This window comes from Meyerozyma guilliermondii, genomic scaffold, assembly GCF_000149425.1.
Source record: "Meyerozyma guilliermondii ATCC 6260 scaffold_2 genomic scaffold, whole genome shotgun sequence".
Lineage (NCBI taxonomy): Eukaryota > Fungi > Ascomycota > Pichiomycetes > Serinales > Debaryomycetaceae > Meyerozyma > Meyerozyma guilliermondii.
Window position 1 is genome coordinate 1430538 of NW_001809799.1, and position 17817 is coordinate 1448354.

Here is a 17817-nt window from a genome sequence, read left to right on the forward strand (position 1 = left end):
TGGTTTGATTTGGGTGCAAAAAAATTAGCCCGACGCGGGGGTCGAACCCGCAGCCTTTTGATCGCTTCTCTTGTATAAGAGTCAAACGCTCTACCGATTGAGCTAGCCAGGCCAATCGTGGTGGAGAGTGGAATGTAATGGTATATAGTCTAACATTGCCAAATTTGCAACCGAAGTTCATATATACATTATTTATTAAATATGGTCGAGCGAATGGCCTGCACTTCACTAGGCTCAGGGTTGGATTTTGAGGTGTGTTTTTCCGTTTTCGGTGGTGGTCGCGATGGCCTTTTTGGGCGAGACAAGAATATACTTGGAGGGCGGCGTTTTCGAGGTGATGCAGTTGGTTCTAAATTTTGTGGTTTGGGTATGTCATTTTGTGTGGATGTTGTAGGTGGGGCATTAGAGGAGGTTTCTGTAATCTTGATAGGTTTCGGTGCATGAAGAGGTGCAGATGCACCCACATGTGCTGCAGCGGGCCGCATGACAGGTTGCTTTTTTGGCTGCACTAAATACTTCGAAAACGAGTCCTTGGGAGCGTTCTTTTGAAAAAGTCTCAGTCGCTCCTGGGTTTCACGACGAGCTCGCTGGATAATGGAAAGTGAAGAAAGCGGAGGAGACGATTTCAGGACCGGTCTTCGGCGAATAGTCGGATCTCGAAGTAGATGTTTTACCGGTGTTATGGCGTTTTTTGACTTTTCCTGGCGAAGACGTTGTGTCATTGACCGTAATCTCTGAGCCGAATCTCGTTGCAATGCTTCTCTTTCTGACAAGTATTTGAAATAAAGCGCTTTATGCGGCATGGGCGTATCCACAAGCAGTCTCGATGCAAGTGGCCGATTTGGGAAATCTCTACTTATGAGATTCGGCCATAGTTGGTCGGAATAAGGTATGATTTGGCTGCTTTTTGACTCGATTTGATCCAATTGGCGTGCACTCATTCGGCACAAAATTGGCTTTAATATGTGGTAAGGAGTATCGCCGACATCATGGAGAAGTGCCACGTTCAGAACGCACTTTTGTGCAGCTAGATCTCGAAGACGCTGAATCGGCATAGGACGGAAGTGACAGCGTAAATCGACGGACGGAAATCAGGAACGGAAGTGCAGAGGCAAGTGGTGCAGAGCGGTGCAGAGCGCAAAGTGCATCGTGATGATGAGTCAACACTTACGTAATCTATCGCTCACATAAGCCACCATTCCATCGTTTAACTCACCTGCAGGACGCCACCCGCGTCGGAAAGCACCTGGTTCCGGCCGGGATATCATGTTTGACAAACTACGGTCCAAAGAAAAGGCCAAAGTTGCCGAGGTCAAAGACGAGGAGTTGCGGGAGGTGGCGCTTCCCATTCCGGAGCCCGGACCTCAGTCGGTAATACCTCCGGAAAAGCCGTTGGACGAAAGTCAAAAACTGAAATATTTGAAAGTTTTGAACCATTTTTCCGATCCAGATTTAAAGGCTCCCGCCACAGAAGACGACCACAAACACAAGCGCCATGACCTGTATGTGGCGCTCAACGACTATGAGCGTGCGTGGTTAACCAGAGAGTGTTTTTTGAGGTATCTTCGTGCAACCAAGTGGGACCAAGCCGAGGCCATCAGCAGAATAGAGTTGACATTGGCTTGGAGACGGGAGTTTGGGGTTGTGGGACGTGACGAGAGCGAGTTGGAGGTCAACGGAGAGTTGTGTTCTGTGGAAAATGAGACGGGAAAAGAGGTAATTTTGGGTTTTGATAACGATGCTCGGCCTTGTCTTTACTTGAAACCAGGACGCCAGAACACAAAGACGTCTCTTCGTCAGGTCCAGCAGCTCGTGTACATGTTGGAACGGGTCATTGACTTTATGCCTTCTGGACAAGATTCGTTGGCACTTTTGATCGATTTTAAGCAGTCTCCAGTGGGGATCCAACAGGGTAAAATTCCTCCTGTGGGAACAGGCCGTCAGGTACTTCATATTTTGCAGACCCACTACCCTGAGAGGTTGGGTAAGGCGCTTTTGACCAACATTCCGTGGCTCGGATGGACGTTTCTCAAGATTATACACCCATTTATCGATCCTCTCACCAGAGAAAAATTGGTGTTTGACCAGCCATTTCCCAACTATGTGCCTCGCGAACACTTGGACAAGGACTTTGGGGGTACACTTGACTTTGAGTATAACCACGAAAAATACTGGCCGGCATTGGTCAAAATGGCCGAGGAAAAGAGGCAACGTTATTTTAAGAGATTTGAGAAGTTTGGCAGTAAAGTGGGTTTGTCCGAGGTGGACTTACGAGGCGACCACGACGAGTTGAGGTACCCTGTGGAGTAGGCTCTATCTGAGCAGGCTCATTATCCTTTGGGCTATTTGCTCTATATCCTTTGGGCTGCATTTGGCTCTCTATGTATTAATTAGACTTAAACGGCTTTGCGCACTTTCGCTTTTCGATCCGGCCGGTGGTCGAGTCCACCATTGTCTCCCAATCCAAGGGATACAAAATGCCTCCTGCTCCGCCTTCACCACGAGCGAATACCACTCCCAAATCGTTGCGAGCAGTAGTCAAGTAGTAATTGGAACCGTCTCCCAACGAGGAAATCATCCCGCGAACAATATCGCCAGGCCGGAAACAGTCCACTATTTGCACCCTGTCTCTGTCCGTCAACCGCACATCCTGCGTACGTATTATGCCCTTGAATGTCTCGCCCAAATCGGCCGCTACAGCTTTGCCGAGAGTGGATTGAAACGATGCAACTGCTGCCTGGCTTGTCAATGCCGAAGCTCCGCCGCTCACAGCAACAGACTGGTGTGCTGTAGTGCCCACAGCGCCAATCCCGGAGTCCAGGAGAACATTTTTGTTGTCTTCTACCGACAAGATCTCACAAAATGCCTGCTTTTGATTCAACCTTGTTATACGAACGAGGACCACATCGCCCTGTTTGGGAAGCACCAGCGGCAATTCTTTGCGCGGGGCAACGGAGATGACATATGCGGGTGACTTCTGCTCATCAGTGTCGTCTTTTGGCTCATTTTCGTCGCGAACCACTTTTACACTTCCAACCAAAGTGGCAGAGATCACCAGAATTGCCTGGTCTTCCACCTCAACTTTGGTGATTGTTGTGCCTGGACCCAGTATATAATGGCCCTGTGGGTCGCGGAGTGGTGCAAGATACTGCCCAGGGACCACCGATGCTCCGTCTGAAACTATGGCCATGCGATGAGATTATTTCAAAACGAAAAGTTCGAATTTGAAAAGTTCGCGAAGTCGCGAATTTGAAAAATCGACCAGAAATAAGCTTGTTAGCTGCCTCGATGTCGTATCCTCCTTTCGTCAACGGCAATCCCCCGGTTCTCCGTCTTTCCGAGTACGACGGTGCAGAGTGGGCTTCAACAACCTGTCTTGACCACAGAAATAACAAGTACGTAGTGGTCATCATGGAGCAGCCAGAAACCATAGTGGCCGAAATCGATCCACATGACCATGCCACATTGGATGCCATCTTCCGCAGTGCCCACGCCCAGCACGCACAACAGAAGTAGTCGGAATATATATTGCCCTAGAAAAAATGGGTGTAGCATCGCAGATCCTCATGCACCTCCATCTCGCTCTTCACCTGGTTGAGCTCTTCCTTGATCATCTGAGCAAGTGCCGGGGTCAATTGGTTACATGTGGCGGTGTCGGGATGCCTGTCGTAGTCGTCGCCGTTGTAGGTATCGTAGAGAATAATTCGGGAAGAAAACCGAACTCCGGCCGGAGACTGAGGTACGGCATTATTAACCTTGGGAGACCTTTTGAATGTGCGGGTGATGAACGAATTCATAGACGAAGGACTGGACTGTGAGTCTGTGGTGCCCCACAGCGATATTTTCTTGTGGATGAACAGAGGCTTGGGGGGTACAGCCAGAACAAGCGGAATATTCTCTTTATCATTTTCAAGTTCCAGTTCCAGCTCCAGCTCCAGTTCGTCGGAAGAGCCTCCAAACCCGTCGCCCACTCCAGACTCGTTCGAGTCGTCGCCAAACGAAATGTTGAACAGTTGGTGAGACTCGCTTGATCTGACTTCGTGCATCGTGAGTTTCTCGCCAAAATTGGGACCTCGAAGTCCACGAAACGACATGGAAATAGGACGAGCTCCCGATGGCTTGTCGTTGGTTCTTGGCACTACGGCCACTTCCTCGGGCAGAGCCGTTGGCGACGGCAATTTGAACGAGTCAATGGTCTCGAGATTGGGCGTAAGAGGACCGTTGTACTCTTCCTCCACATGATCTGAAACCACAATAGCAGCTGGTTTGAGCTGTTTTGGTTCTGGTTCTGGTTCTGGTTCAGCTGGTGTAACGACAACCGAAACAGGCTTTGGAATCTCTGCAAGTGACTCCACCGATGCCGATGACGAGATGATAATAGGCGAAGCTTGAAGTGATGCTTGATGCGAAACTTGACGAGGAGAAGCTTGGGGCGAAGCTTGACGAACTGGTGTCTCTGCTGCGGGAGGTGTAGGCGATGGCTGGTAACTCGAGTTTCGACTTGGTGAAAGCTGGAAATCCAATTTGTCAAAGTCGATATAGTCCGAAAACTCAATGAAATTATTCAAGTCGGATGTTCCCTCGGGAGTCAACGACGGAGACTTGGCTTTTTTGGGAGATGGAGTCGAAAGGTGTTGCTCTTTGGCCCGCTTTAATATGCTCTCGGAACGAGTCATGCCCGAATTGGGGACAGAAATCGCCCCAGTGTATTGTATAATATTGTCGTCACTTCCATTGTAGTTTGCAAACGAATTGTGCTTCGAACGAACCGAGCGAATTGACCTAGACCGTTCCAACGAAACGATACTTTGAACTTCCTGTGCACTGAGCGACTTTGGAAAGAGTGCTTCGCCAAGAAGTTGGTCACTTGGGTCGTTGGGGTCAAGATCATTGGCTTCCACAGGTTCTGTAGATTCTTTGGAATCATTGACTTCGTTGAGCTGGTGCTCTTTTTTCGCTTCGTCTTCTACTTGCTGAGGAGACTTGTATTCCACTTGAAAAGGCGACCCGAATCCGGCGTCAAGCTTCATTTCTTGGTCGAACCGACCGGGGTTATATGGAGTGGCAGGATCACTGCTGAGATTGTGCCTATCGTATTCGTCTTCAGGCTCAGAATTCGCGTACGTATCGTTCAAATCGTAGTCACTAACTTCCCTTATTAGCCCTTGCTTTGGAGGAGGATTGAAAAACTGAGGCTTGTTCATCTCTGACAGTTGCAATTGGTTGATATTCTGTGGTTGTTTGATATTGGAAATGTCTGTCAATTTCTTTACTGGAGCAGCTGGAGCTGACACATTTGTCTTGGTTTCCTCTGTATTGCGCCTACGAAGCTGCTCACGAGCCACGTTTTGTTCATCCAAATGGCTCAATGTGTCGGTTGACTTGCTCTTCTTGAACATACTTTTCCCGGAAGATTGAGATCCAGGATTGGGCTTTGCCAAAGCCGGAGAAGACGCCGAAGTGGGGATGGTAGCAGGCTCCTTTTTCTTGAACAACGCTCTAAACGAGAACTTTTTCTTTGTGGGTTCGGGTCTCGAAGTGGTGGGTTTTGGTTTCGCTTTCGTCTTCTCTTCTTCAGGCTTTGAATTGATAAACTTTGACGTCAAGTCGCTGAACGTACTGCTTCGTCTCTGTCTGCCGGGAATGGGCGGCTGGTCTTTGTTTTTGTTGAAAGACAACGAAAACGACGAATTGGAGCGAGTGTGAGTTGGGAAATCTTGAGGTGGATTTTGAGCAAGCTGTGGTAATGTGGCCGATGCGGTGAGTTTTCTGGGATTAGCGTCGGCTGGATGCATTGCCTCGAGCTCTGGTTTTTGCTCGGATGGTTTTGGCTCAGTAAGCTTTTTTGGCTCGGTTGGCTTGGCGGCCATTGTTGCCAAGATCGTCTTTGATTTCGACTCCGAATCAAGTATATCGTCGGGAATCATCAGTCTCGAAGCTGGTTGAGAGAGAGAAGGCGCTTCTTTTTGTTCTGCTTCAATCAATGTTTCATCATGATCGGAATAGGCAGATTCTCTTCTTTCTTGGAATGCAGAAATGACCCGAATAGACGGTGAAAAGTCCTTGGTGGTTTGCTTGATGGTGTGGAACTGAGCCGGTTGGATCAACTCGGGCGTCTCGTCATAAGTGCTGGAACCGGTTCCATCGGTTCGGGCAGACTTGGAGGTGTTTTTAGACGGAGACATGTCGACGGAAGTAGCCGTTTGAAACGATTGCACCGAGGATGATTCGCCGCCGTGCAAGCTGGGGGTGCTATGAGAGACCAAAGGAGCTTTTTCTTGGATTTTATCGAGTTTGGGTTTATGAACACGAACATCGTGAGGTTCATTCTGCTCATTCAGTTCGTTCATTTTGTTCGATTCGTTTGGTTCATTTGGTTGGTTTTGCTCATTCAGCTCGCTGGGCTCCTCTACAATAGCTTCGTTGATTTCCTCACCATTTTTAGGCTTCTTCTTGTTGGCCAACATCGACTCCAATGCCTTCATTGACGGCGAGTTTTTCATGTACGATGTCTTTTCATTTTCCAACGAATGATGAATAGACGATGACGACATGGAATGGGGCACCAGCACCGACTGGCGGATATTGGCAACGTGTTTCAGGATGGGGCCCGAGTAAAAATTGGCATCTAAGTCGGGAATCGACATCTGGGATTTGATGGTTTTTACCGTGAAATTAGGTTTTTTAGCGTTTAGCCTTCTTCAGCTTGGTAGCGACTTCCTAGCAGCTCGTTATCAGCTGGTGGCAGCTCGTAGAAGCTCGTCTTTTTCGTGAAAGACGGTTTTTGTTAATCAGAATTAGATTGAAATCAAAAATTCCAAAATAACGTGTTGATTATTTTCAACTATGCAATCGTTATGATGGTCCCTAGCAGCGTACACACGAAATTGTGAGTTTACTAGACGAGAATCTGGCTCTGGGTGCAGAATCCGTGACTATCCTTGAACTGGAACCAAGAAGGGCGTGGAAATTTTCGCGCCCGAAAAGGACAAATGGGGCTGGGGCGCCTATGCGGTGCACAGGCGTAGGAGGCAGAGTAGTGGGGGAGGAAATGACAGTGGGGGATAAGAGAGAACAAATTCAAATTATCGATGTAATTTGGAATGTGAGATTAGTAGTAGTTTATGATGGGGTGATTGATAGTAATTACGGTAGTACTGGTTTGGATATAAATAGAAGTTGAGAATTAAAAATTATAGAAGTAGATTCAGGAAGTTTCAGTTTAAAGTGAAATTGATTTTCCTTTTTATGGTTATTATCTCTGAGTCTACTGAGATTGCTGGTTCGCAACGGTTGGGAATTTAGACAAACGCGTCTCGCGCGCGTCGTGGAACCGATCCGTGTTGGGTGCAGGTAACAGGGCTCCGTCTAACCCAAAAGCAGATTGTGTGCAGGTCTGGAAGTTGCAACCGATAATTGAGTGCGGTGGATAACGATTTACAAAGTTTGGAAAAGTTGAATAGACAAAAGTTGGTTGGATCGTACTTTTGTCTCTACATCAGAAGACTGTGTTCATTGATCAATGAGATCGTCACAGGCTAGAGAGAGGCTGCAAGAAAGATCTGAAAATTCACTAATGGAATATGGATCATCCTCAGTATCACAAAGTACAATGTCTCAAGATCCAACTTCGAACTTTCCCAATTGGCACAAAACATCTGGAATCTGTCGCTATATAACACAATGACTCAAAAGTAATATTGAGTCGGTTTCCAACAAATAAGGGGCCATATTTGAAATTTGTTCGATTGTCTATTTCTCAATCTCCATAAACGAGGTTGTTCTTTTTTCAGCTTATTGTAAACCAGATAAGTCTGATTGGTCGACAAATCTTCTCAGCTTACTTGAGAGAAACGATAAAAAGGTTGAAATGGACAGAAATAGTGCAAACCGTATACTAAAATCTAATTCAGTTGGCTTCTGTTGAATCTTATTACAGTTGACGCACTGCAAATGGCTGCAAATTTTCCGATAAACCGTCAATTACGTTGGTTTGCTTCATAAATTGAATGATCCGATTTACTAATAGCACCAAAAAATCACTAAATCAAGAGCTAAATTGAAAATAGCTCAACACAATAAAATGAGCATCATTATTTTAAATATATTTTTTATGCTAAATTTAGGTTTTCATGCTATGTCCGTAACCCATCAACGGCCGAATTGACCAACTCACTATAAATAACTGCCCTCAGCATTCAATATAAATGAACTTGAGAACCAGGTTATTGCACCCGTGCACCCATTTTGCAACATTTGCAACTGCAACTTTTTCTGCAACTACATAACAACACAGTTGTCTTTTTTCTTCTTTATACTGGCCCGAACCGACTTTTTTGGTGCTGCTGACACCGAAGGTTTCCTTGCGGCATCCACAGATCCCATGGCAGAATCTTGCGCCGAGGTTACGGCCGTAGACACACTTCCTCGTTTTCCTTCAAAAACACTAGAAGTTTCAAAATTACTATTATTGTTGCTGGTGGAGTTGCTGGTTGTGTTGTAGAGCAGCAGCTGGTACACCTGGTTTGAGGAAAACACCGAGGCATTGCTATCATCGTTTAATCTTAATACTGGATCGATTCCAAATTGAAGAATCGAATTGGCCAAATAAAGGTACACTTTAATCCACAAGATTTCGAGTTCATGAGAAAACCTGTTTCCAAACCGCTCGTGGAACGTCTGTACCAAAGCTTCACCCATGAGCTCGAAGCTGGCGGGCTCAATACCCAAAATACGTGAGTGCCGTTTGCCCAATGACATCAAATAGTCGTCCAAAGTGGAGAGATTTTCAAGCTGGGAAACCGCAAACGAGAGCACGCCAGAAAATGCCACTGCCTGGTGCCGAATCAGCGGAAATAAGCTCTCGAGATTGGGATCCATGCTTAAAAGATTCGCATAAAGTTGACGACAAAAGAGTGACGAAGCCACTCTCGCTGCACTTGTTCTTGTGACTCCAGGCATTCCCGAGGTTCCATTTCCATTTCCAGAATTGTTTCCGTTTCCAGAAGTTCCAGAACTATTTCCAGAATTACTTGCCTTTCCAAATACTGGAAATGCTCCCGGAATATTCGTTGGCTTTGCTTTTTTCGTCACCCCCGGCTGGTCCATGAGCATCTCGTGCCACGAGTACCGGATCAACTCGATCTCCCGTTTGCTGAGCGTAAGACTTACTCGGAATTGCAGCTGGAGTGAAAAATGCGAGTCAATTGATCTCTCGGTTTCGATCCTTACAAGGTTATAGTTTTGATCCGAAGAAGAAAATGGCATCGATGGCAGGCTTGCGGGCATCACAGGTGCCACCATCAGCGAAACTTCTCGACGTGGCTTGGTTCTCATGGGATTGAGGTTGGAAAGTCTGCCTCGAGCTTGCCTAACATTCAAGGCGTTTGGGTCTTGTACTCCCATGGCATGCATCGGGATCATGAATAGAGGTCTTTTTTCAGATAAGGGGGTCTCAATGAGTTTTATTTGGCCGTGAATACTTGCTTAAAAATGCCTATTGTTCTTGAAAATTAAAAAAAAAAAATGGCGGGACGATCTTGTAAACTTTTCTGCTGAAAGAAGAGTTAGTGAAACAAAACGCGTTTCTGGATGAATCTCACAACTCAATGCACCTTCTAGTAACTTCTTTTCGCCAAAATGTGAGGTTTTAGTGTCAAACCAACGGCCCTTAAACTTTAATGCAACTAGAGATCGTGCATTGGATCATGCAACCTATATACCCAAAATGGAAAAATACATCGGCAACCGCCATGACGTGCCCGAAATCTTGCATACAAACCGCGATTGTTGGGTCCGCCCACGACATATCAGCCCACAGTAACTCCACGACTATGATCCAGCCTTCTTGGCGGGACAATGTCGGCATTTAGACACTGTTATTGTTCAGATTGTACTAGCTCACAAAGATAGTCCCTGCACGATGCTGTACGGCAAGATTCATGCACATTCTGCACACTCGTGCCATCTCCTAACACCTAGATTCCCAATCGGTCAGCGTGCATATATCGATTCGACGTACTCCAGAAAAGAATGCGCCTCCTTGCACCGGAGAAATCCGAAAAAGGCGTGCGCCTACCTAAATACGTGCCGCGGCAAACCGCTGCGTAGAGACCCTGGCGCGCCGCTCACGAGTTTGGTGCCGTTCCTATGCGCAATGCAAAGCCCGATTCTGGTCGCGGCGTGCGCGGGTTCGGTTAATGTTGCCGAGGGCAAAACGTTCTTAGCATATTGTTCATAATAGCGATATTGCAGGTGCCGCATTAAAGCTTTTTGTTTCTGCGCGGTTAGCAACTATTGAAGCAGTCCAAGAAATGCAAGATGTATACATATCGGGCACATTCCCGACGTTTATGTCTCTAATGCATGCACATGCTTGGCAAACGGAATATTATTTCGCGACGTGATGCAATTTTATCCAATTTTGTATACGGATTCAAACCTTATACTTAAAATTACACCGTTATTTACTTACGAACGCATGCGCCTGCACGCATCACTATGTTGCTTTAGGGGTCGAATTCCCCTCATCAAGGCTTGTCGGCAATGTCTCCTTGGCATATGCTGCTCCACCATGGAAAAATACCCTGATGCAGGGTTATGTACAAGGAAGCCCGAGCGTGCGTCGTGCTTAGGTACTGTACATGGCGGTTCTTCCGAAATGATCTCATCGGTGCCGCGGCAATGCCACTTAAGTAAATGAGCCCTGCATTCGGCTGTATGACATGCTATTGTTCTAATACAATGAAGAATAACCCGCCAAAATACGCCATAACTTCGGGGTAAAGTGCGCCTTGGCAATTGCCTTATATTAAAGTACCAAGGTTATGCCGCTCCAACCCGAGCTGCAGCCTTCTGCCTGCAGATCTCCAAATGCGTCGTGCCGACATCGACAAGTGTCGGACCTATCAATTACTTTCAGTGTCAATTTTGTCAGCACCGGTGAGTTCAACGTAGTAGCTTTGAAGTGCCCGTTTAAGCGCTGGAATTAATTTATCCCACCTCAAAATTCGAACTTCTTTATCAAATCCGCGCGGCCGACGAATGTCATAAGACATGATTCTCTTGGCCAATTCATATCGAAGGTCCTTATTATTAGTGTGTCCCGAGTTTCTTCCCTCTTGTATTCTCAGACTAACTGGTTTTTTCAGCCAAAACGGTACCAAATTAGACCGGATTCTTCCTCGTTCTTTTCTTCTTTCTTGTGGTTCCGCCAACTGAGTCCCAATAAGTAACTCCACAATTCCCACCACTTCCACCGATGTAATGTAGTACTCGTAGCCGGTGTGGTACCTGCCCCCATAGCCCGAATATATGGACAGCGACAGAAGTGGCAGTTGAGTATCGTCAGAGCCATTAGTATCTTCTTCGTCATTATTTTCCATCACCTCACATTGCAAGCACAGCACCTCAATAACGTCGGTATCGGGTCCTCCTGGAAGAGGGACCGGGTTCTCGTTGGCACATCCCACAATGGAAAATTTTGCATGCAAATTGGGACCTTCTTGAGTCCTCTCTATTCGGACAATTCGACGGCCATCTTCCAACTCTCCAGCACCCCACATTGGAAAACATATATCGGGCAACTCGGCGCCATCCAAATGCAATTGAACAGGTACAAACTCGGCAGAACTATATTGGTTTTCCTTGGGCGGTTTACTGGAAGATCCACCGGCCGAAACTCCACGAAGAACTCGATATCGTTTTTTCGACGATTTTTTGGGTTCAATTGAAGTTTTGGATTTTTGCATGGCATCCAGCAATTTTTGAAAGTAGGCATTGGGGTCGTAATCTGTGCCCAACATGGGCTGTTTTGGTTCTTCTTTGACGGGAAACAGCGGTGCTGGTCGGGGAACTCCGGAGCCGAAAACCGGCTCTTTCAAGTCGCCTATTTCCGTCAGCGATGCGCTGGAGTTGAACAGGAGCTGGCCGGGGTAAATGGGGTACTCCATAAAGTCGGAGCTGTGATTAGGGAGCTGGTGATGCAAGTGCTGGATGGGCTGGTTTATGTGGTTTGCCTCGTTCAAATGCGGAAGCAGAAGATGATGCAGAAGCGGGTTCTGATGCATGGGTTGATGCAAGGGTTGATGCAAGTTTGAATGCGATTGGGACGGCTGGGACAGGTTTTGGTTTTGGTTGTGGTTTTGGAGGTTCTGATTCTGACCGTTCGTATTAAGGTTTTGGTGGTCTTCGATGTTCTGGTTCTGATTGTTTTGGTTAGGCTGATTGTTTTGACTGGTATTATTTTGATTTTGACTTGGTTTCGAAAAACTCATGGGGTCCATCACCAGCGACGACGACGAATAGTATGGCGTCATTGGCGCCTCGAACCCCATCGGCAACGACAGCGTCGATACGTCGGGAACCAGTCCGTACGCCCCTAATGCGCCATAAGGTGCAGAAAGAGGCGCCGGTGACTGCATCGCAGGTGCCGAAGTGGACACTGCTGCCGCTACCGCTGCAGGAGAGAGGTACGGGTCCATGTTATTGGCGGCAAACGGAAATTCTGGGTCAGGCACCGGGTCAGTGGCAAACGGAAAGTCGAGGAACGAATTATCTGGGTCTATCATCAACGACTGGTGGAACATTATCTATTAAGAAATCGTAAAAAACCCAGAAACCTGGAAATTGTTTGTGGCACAACGAAGTAACCACAGGGGCGATTGTGGGTAACCAGATATATTGCAAGGGACTCAAATAACCGGAATCTATGACCCTATGATAGCGAAGTATTAATTGGTGTGAAAAAAAACTTAAAGGCGGCGTCTCCTCCTTTTATCTGGTGAGGCTGCATTTGGTCTCCGCCATCAAATCACCGACGTCATTAGACAAAAACAAAAAATTAAAAAATGAAAAAACAATTGCTGCAGGACCGCACGAAGGAACATTGAATCGCTTCTTCGCCACATGCATAGATCACATGAAAATGATGGAAAATAACCGGTCAACTATGCCGTCGTCACGCCGTCGGAAAAACTCTAAGCCTGCAATGACGAAGAAACACCGTAATACGACCGCGATTTTTACTATAACATTTTTGTAAACGGCATTTTGTCAACAACACAACCGCGCACCCTATACCCTATACTCCCCCACTCCTTACCGGGTATCTGCGTGCGTCGCCCGATGCCGATTGTTCCTGCACCCTCAGGCCTTTTTTGTCAAAAGACTGCATCATGCTCGTGACGGACTTTAACACCTGTGGCTCGCATCACCTTTAGACGCATCGAACTACAGGGTCTCACTCTATTGCGTTGAGAATGAACCATTCAATTGCTCACATTACTTGGCTCAAAATCACCATCATTCGCAGCAAATCTCCACATCATGACATCATCGCCGGTAAATGTATTCACGGTTTCAAAAATGCATTCATCAGCACGACTGCTTGTTTTGGCGATTGCCGGAACATAAGCTAGATCTGATTGGATGGCGCGTTACCGAGGCATTGTCCCAATTGGGATGCATCACCGTGCGAACATTGAAAAATAAATTTAACAATGCGCAAAAATAAAAAAAGTTCATGCAGGGAACTAAAGCTTGCTGTCGGTGCACAGCCCGATTCATCGTATAATGTCGATGCAATTAGAGAATCGGTTAAGTTTAGCATTCCTGAGATTGCGGAAACGAGTAAAATAATGCACACTTTTATTTAACTTCGTCAAGAACCAATTGAATCATGAACGAGTTAGCCTGTATTGGTGTCAACCCAGAGGAGAACTTATTACGATTAGCGTAGAGATCGTCAACTAGAAGCGGAACGGGCTATATGCAGAAGCGCATATGCAAGGTTGAGGCATCATCGATCAAGTATAAGCAGTAGATCTTAAAACGTTACCGTAGACGGTGACGACATTGTTTCTGCAGGAAAGGACCAAGCCGCCGCGTGCATAGCGTCGCATTGTTACATTATGGAGATTGGTGTGTTGATGTATTGCATGCAATGCACCAAAAGGGTCACGAAATATGTAACAATGATGCAATGGAACCGCAATTCGATGCATGGAAAAAGTTGATGACTGCGACGAACTGCGGCTGTTTTCGAAGAATCCGAAAAAGTAAGTGAAGGAGCTAAAATTGAAAAGAAGTAAAGTATACGAATTTTTATTTGGGAATGGAAATGAATTACGAAAGTGAGAATTAGCATTAAAATTTTAAAATTTGAGAATATTGAAAGATTGAAAATATTTGGAAATTTTCAGAATACGAAAATAATATGAAGTAGATAAAAAGAATCTAAATAATAATTGACTAGTCATTGCTCAAATCTAAATTGGTCACGATGAAAATAGATTCAATTTAATACTGTTGGCTCGCAATTACCCCATATTATGTAAGTAGACCCTAGATAGTGCGATGGTCACAGTTAACACTACTAGTCACTATTCAATCACTATTTAATGCACTCAGCCTACTCCACTCAGTAAACTGAAAGCAGTAGTCTCTACACCCTCTCAAATGACCTGTATTCTACTTGCGGTATTGCGGATAATACGTTCTAAACAACACAACATCCAACGCAACCAATCCTGTGATAATTGCCCCGTGTGTTGCAACCACCAACCGGTTTTCTGACCGGATACGATGTCTCTCCAAATACCCAATGTACCCAGCAACGGCACCTCCAATTCCTGCCAATACCTGTGCCACAACAACAGGATTTTGCAATTCATATTTGGCCCTGGTCACGTAGGCATCGTTGTTGACCCGATCAGCAGTTCTGGTCACAGATGATACCACACGGTTCCACAATTCCACCAAGAAGTTTTTGCCCCTTTCCTCGGCTTCATGAACCTCCTTCTTGAAGTCTTCCACCTGAGCGTCGGTGGGTTTGGCTTCATTTACCTTCTTCTTAATCTGATTGAATTTATCCTCGGCAACCGTTTCAACGTTACCATGAGGTTTACCAGTAGTCTTGACTTCCTGGGGCTTTGAAAGTGGGTCAGGGTGGCCGGTAGGACCAGAAGATGAAGCAGCGTTAGCGTAAGACATATTTAGTGAAGAAAATACTGGTTAATTGATTGCCCCCGGGTAGATTGCTGCGCGGTCGTGTGCGCCTGCATAGGGAGTAATCCCGGATTGCTATTGGTGTCGGGTTAAAGGCGCTGAGCGCTGAAGCCGTAGGCGGAAGCTCGTCACGTGCACACAGATAGAACTGGGTCACGAGAAGTATACATACAACCAAAAGTATATCACGTGATACTCCTACCGCCGTCACGCGCACGTGCGCGCGCCTTCTGCGAGCCCTCGCGAAAATCTAATTTTTCACCATTTTTCTTCATTGTCGATCGAAATCCACTCCCCCGGTTTTCCACGTAATATTCCGACATGTCTGCTCCTACTGAAGCCCCAAAGAGATCCTTCGGCCGCAACAACAAGCGTGGCGGCCCAAAGAGAGGAAGAAGAGATGAAGAGAAAGGCTGGACTCCTGTCACCAAATTAGGTAGATTGGTAAAGGCTGGTAAAATCACTTCGATTGAAGAGATTTACTTGCACTCTTTGCCTGTCAAGGAGTACCAAATCATCGACCAATTGTTGCCTGAGTTGAAGGATGAGGTCATGAAGATCAGATCTGTTCAAAAGCAAACCAGAGCTGGTCAAAGAACCAGAATGAAGGCTGTGGTTGTTATTGGTGACTCCAACGGTCACGTTGGTTTGGGTATCAAGACCGCCAAGGAAGTTGCTTCTGCTATTAAGGCTGCCATCATCATTGCTAAGTTGGCTATCATTCCTATTAGAAGAGGTTACTGGGGTACCAATTTGGGTGCTCCTCACTCTTTGCCAACCAAGGTGACTGGTAAGTGTGGATCTGTTCTTGTTAGATTGATTCCTGCTCCAAGAGGTAAGGGTATTGTTGCCTCTCCTGTTGTGAGAAAATTGATCCAATTGGCTGGTGTTGAAGATGTTTACACTACTTCTAATGGTTCTACCAGAACCACCGAGAACACCTTGAAGGCTACTTTTGCTGCCATTGGTAACACTTACGCTTTCTTGACTCCTAACTTGTGGGCTCAAACTCCTTTGGCTCCATCTCCTTTGGAGGTTTACGCCGAGGAAGCTTCCGGTTCTAAGAGAAGATACTAGATAATGTATAATACTCTTTCGAGATGTAGAAATGGAGGCTAAATTCCAAATTGTGGAATATACTCTTTCGAAATGTAGAAAATGGAGGCTAGATTTTCACAAATGGTGGATATAATTCAATATTCAATTTGAGTCTTTGGTTGGTTCTTCTTTTTACAGTTTTTCTCTACATCGTGATTTTTCATTACCATTTGTCTTCGTTCATTACTCCTCACGGTTCTTTGCTCATTAACTTGTCTCATTATTCGTATCGTCTCTCATTACCATCACCCTTATTCTTCTCTACATTCTTCTTTATTTTTCTTTTCTTCTTTTTTTTTCTTATTTTCTTATTTTTCTTTAATATACATGGCCTACTCTTGTACGGCCTGTTCCATCACCTGATCATCGGCAACAGCAAATGCCCGCTGGCTGGTTCCATCTTCCTTGGTCCATGTGTTGGACTGCACTTGACGTCCATCTGGATGTCTATACATACAATACTTGTTGGTGCATCCAGTTCCAAATCGACAATCCTCGTCAATTGGGTGCGAAAAGTAGCAGTACGGCTTGGTACAAGAAGCCCCATCACGACAAGGAACGACTGATGTTGCGTGTCGACGTGGACAGTTGGCCTTTGTACAGTTGGCACCATACTTGCACTGCTCCAACAGAAGCTCCTTCGAAACCGGTGGAGGTCTTTGCTTGGGTTGAGGAGGAGGAGCTTGATAGTTTGGCGATGGATGTGCCTTGGCACACAGAGGATCCTGGCACCCTTTACCGGCTGGGCACCATTCGAGAACCATAACCTTGGCCTCTTGATTGGCTGGGGTTGGATGGCCGAAAGGACACAATTCCTTGGAGCAAAGTATACCGAATTTGCAGATTCCAAGGGTGCCTGCCTTCTCCACAGGACGACTCTTGCGTTCCAAGTATTCTTTACGACTCTCGTCCAATTTAGCCATCAATTCGTCGTCCTCACCTGGATGCAAATAATTACATGTTCCTGGTGGATTTTTGCAATTTGGAAAAGAAAAGCAGATTTTTGTAGGATGGGCATAAGGGCAGTTTTTGTTTGAACAGTTGGGGAAATCCTTGCATCTTCCAAGCGCAGGTTTTTGTATAAACTGTTTCAAGTTCACATTAGCGTTACTTAAAGCCATTGCTTTTTCAAAATTGGCGGCATTCTGCGTGGCAAACGACCGCTTTGTGCCCTGGTGGGCTCCACGGCCCTTTCCAACGCCACCAACGCCACCACGGCCACGTCCGCGAATATTTTTCATACCTCGAGGGCCAGTTGGGAGTGAAGGGGCCATGTCCATGTCATCAAACTGCGCTCTTTCCAGCTCGTTCATCGGCTGTGATGCCTGTGGTTGATCCTGGGGCGGTTGCTGGGGTTGTTGCGGTTGCATCTGAGGCTGTTGTTGTATTTGAACCTGTTTTACTGGCTGCTGAGGTTGTTGATTTTGTGCTTGTTGCTGTTCTTGTTGTATCAACCGTTGTATCTCCATAAAGATGGTGTTAACAAACGCTTCATCGATTCCAATATCCACTATTTCTTTCACTTCCGACACAATCTCGGTGGCCGTTTTATGACTGCCGATCAACACTATAATATAATCTGCCACATCTTCAGCATCGTCGGTCAACCCATACTTGTTGCCCAACTCCACTATTAAAGAAGCCTTCAACTGCTGGCCAACGGCACTTTCGGCGTCAAACGATGGCATATTGCTAGAAGAGTTTGGCCACAGG

General features: G+C 46.2%; 9 protein-coding genes and 1 non-coding gene across 10 annotated transcripts; 2 read left to right on the top strand and 8 right to left on the bottom strand. All coding sequences in view use genetic code 12, as the record gives it.

Moving 5' to 3' along the window:
• Window positions 1-26: 26 nt before the first annotated feature.
• On the bottom strand, window positions 27-112 carry PGUG_06004. Its single transcript has one exon. It is a non-coding gene; the product is annotated as a tRNA-Lys (tRNA).
• Window positions 113-188: 76 nt separating this feature from the next.
• On the bottom strand, window positions 189-1055 carry ELA1 (elongin A; the record flags this gene model as incomplete). The annotated part of the gene is made up of 1 exon (XM_001486293.1): window positions 189-1055. One exon carries the CDS (start codon window positions 1053-1055, stop codon window positions 189-191), a length of 867 nt encoding a protein of 288 aa, XP_001486343.2.
• A 211-nt stretch (window positions 1056-1266) lies between these two features.
• On the top strand, window positions 1267-2310 carry PDR16 (phosphatidylinositol transporter; the record flags this gene model as incomplete). The annotated part of the gene is made up of 1 exon (XM_001486294.1): window positions 1267-2310. The coding sequence occupies one exon, from the start codon at window positions 1267-1269 to the stop codon at window positions 2308-2310; it is 1044 nt and encodes a 347-aa protein (XP_001486344.2).
• Window positions 2311-2386: 76 nt separating this feature from the next.
• On the bottom strand, window positions 2387-3190 carry PGUG_02016 (exosome non-catalytic core subunit; the record flags this gene model as incomplete). The annotated part of the gene is made up of 1 exon (XM_001486295.1): window positions 2387-3190. The coding sequence occupies one exon, from the start codon at window positions 3188-3190 to the stop codon at window positions 2387-2389; it is 804 nt and encodes a 267-aa protein (XP_001486345.2).
• Window positions 3191-3533: 343 nt separating this feature from the next.
• Window positions 3534-6647, bottom strand: BNI4 (Bni4p; the record flags this gene model as incomplete). Its single annotated transcript, XM_001486296.1, has 1 exon — window positions 3534-6647. One exon carries the CDS (start codon window positions 6645-6647, stop codon window positions 3534-3536), a length of 3114 nt encoding a protein of 1037 aa, XP_001486346.2.
• Window positions 6648-8280: 1633 nt separating this feature from the next.
• Window positions 8281-9423, bottom strand: PGUG_02018 (uncharacterized protein; the record flags this gene model as incomplete). Its single annotated transcript, XM_001486297.1, has 1 exon — window positions 8281-9423. The coding sequence occupies one exon, from the start codon at window positions 9421-9423 to the stop codon at window positions 8281-8283; it is 1143 nt and encodes a 380-aa protein (XP_001486347.2).
• Window positions 9424-10907: 1484 nt separating this feature from the next.
• On the bottom strand, window positions 10908-12587 carry PGUG_02019 (uncharacterized protein; the record flags this gene model as incomplete). The annotated part of the gene is made up of 1 exon (XM_001486298.1): window positions 10908-12587. One exon carries the CDS (start codon window positions 12585-12587, stop codon window positions 10908-10910), a length of 1680 nt encoding a protein of 559 aa, XP_001486348.2.
• A 1882-nt stretch (window positions 12588-14469) lies between these two features.
• On the bottom strand, window positions 14470-14991 carry PGUG_02020 (uncharacterized protein; the record flags this gene model as incomplete). The annotated part of the gene is made up of 1 exon (XM_001486299.1): window positions 14470-14991. One exon carries the CDS (start codon window positions 14989-14991, stop codon window positions 14470-14472), a length of 522 nt encoding a protein of 173 aa, XP_001486349.1.
• A 336-nt stretch (window positions 14992-15327) lies between these two features.
• On the top strand, window positions 15328-16083 carry RPS21 (40S ribosomal protein uS5; the record flags this gene model as incomplete). Its single annotated transcript, XM_001486300.1, has 1 exon — window positions 15328-16083. One exon carries the CDS (start codon window positions 15328-15330, stop codon window positions 16081-16083), a length of 756 nt encoding a protein of 251 aa, XP_001486350.1.
• Window positions 16084-16436: 353 nt separating this feature from the next.
• Window positions 16437-17792, bottom strand: PGUG_02022 (mRNA-binding protein; the record flags this gene model as incomplete). Its single annotated transcript, XM_001486301.1, has 1 exon — window positions 16437-17792. One exon carries the CDS (start codon window positions 17790-17792, stop codon window positions 16437-16439), a length of 1356 nt encoding a protein of 451 aa, XP_001486351.2.
• Between the last annotated feature and the right edge of the window lie 25 nt (window positions 17793-17817).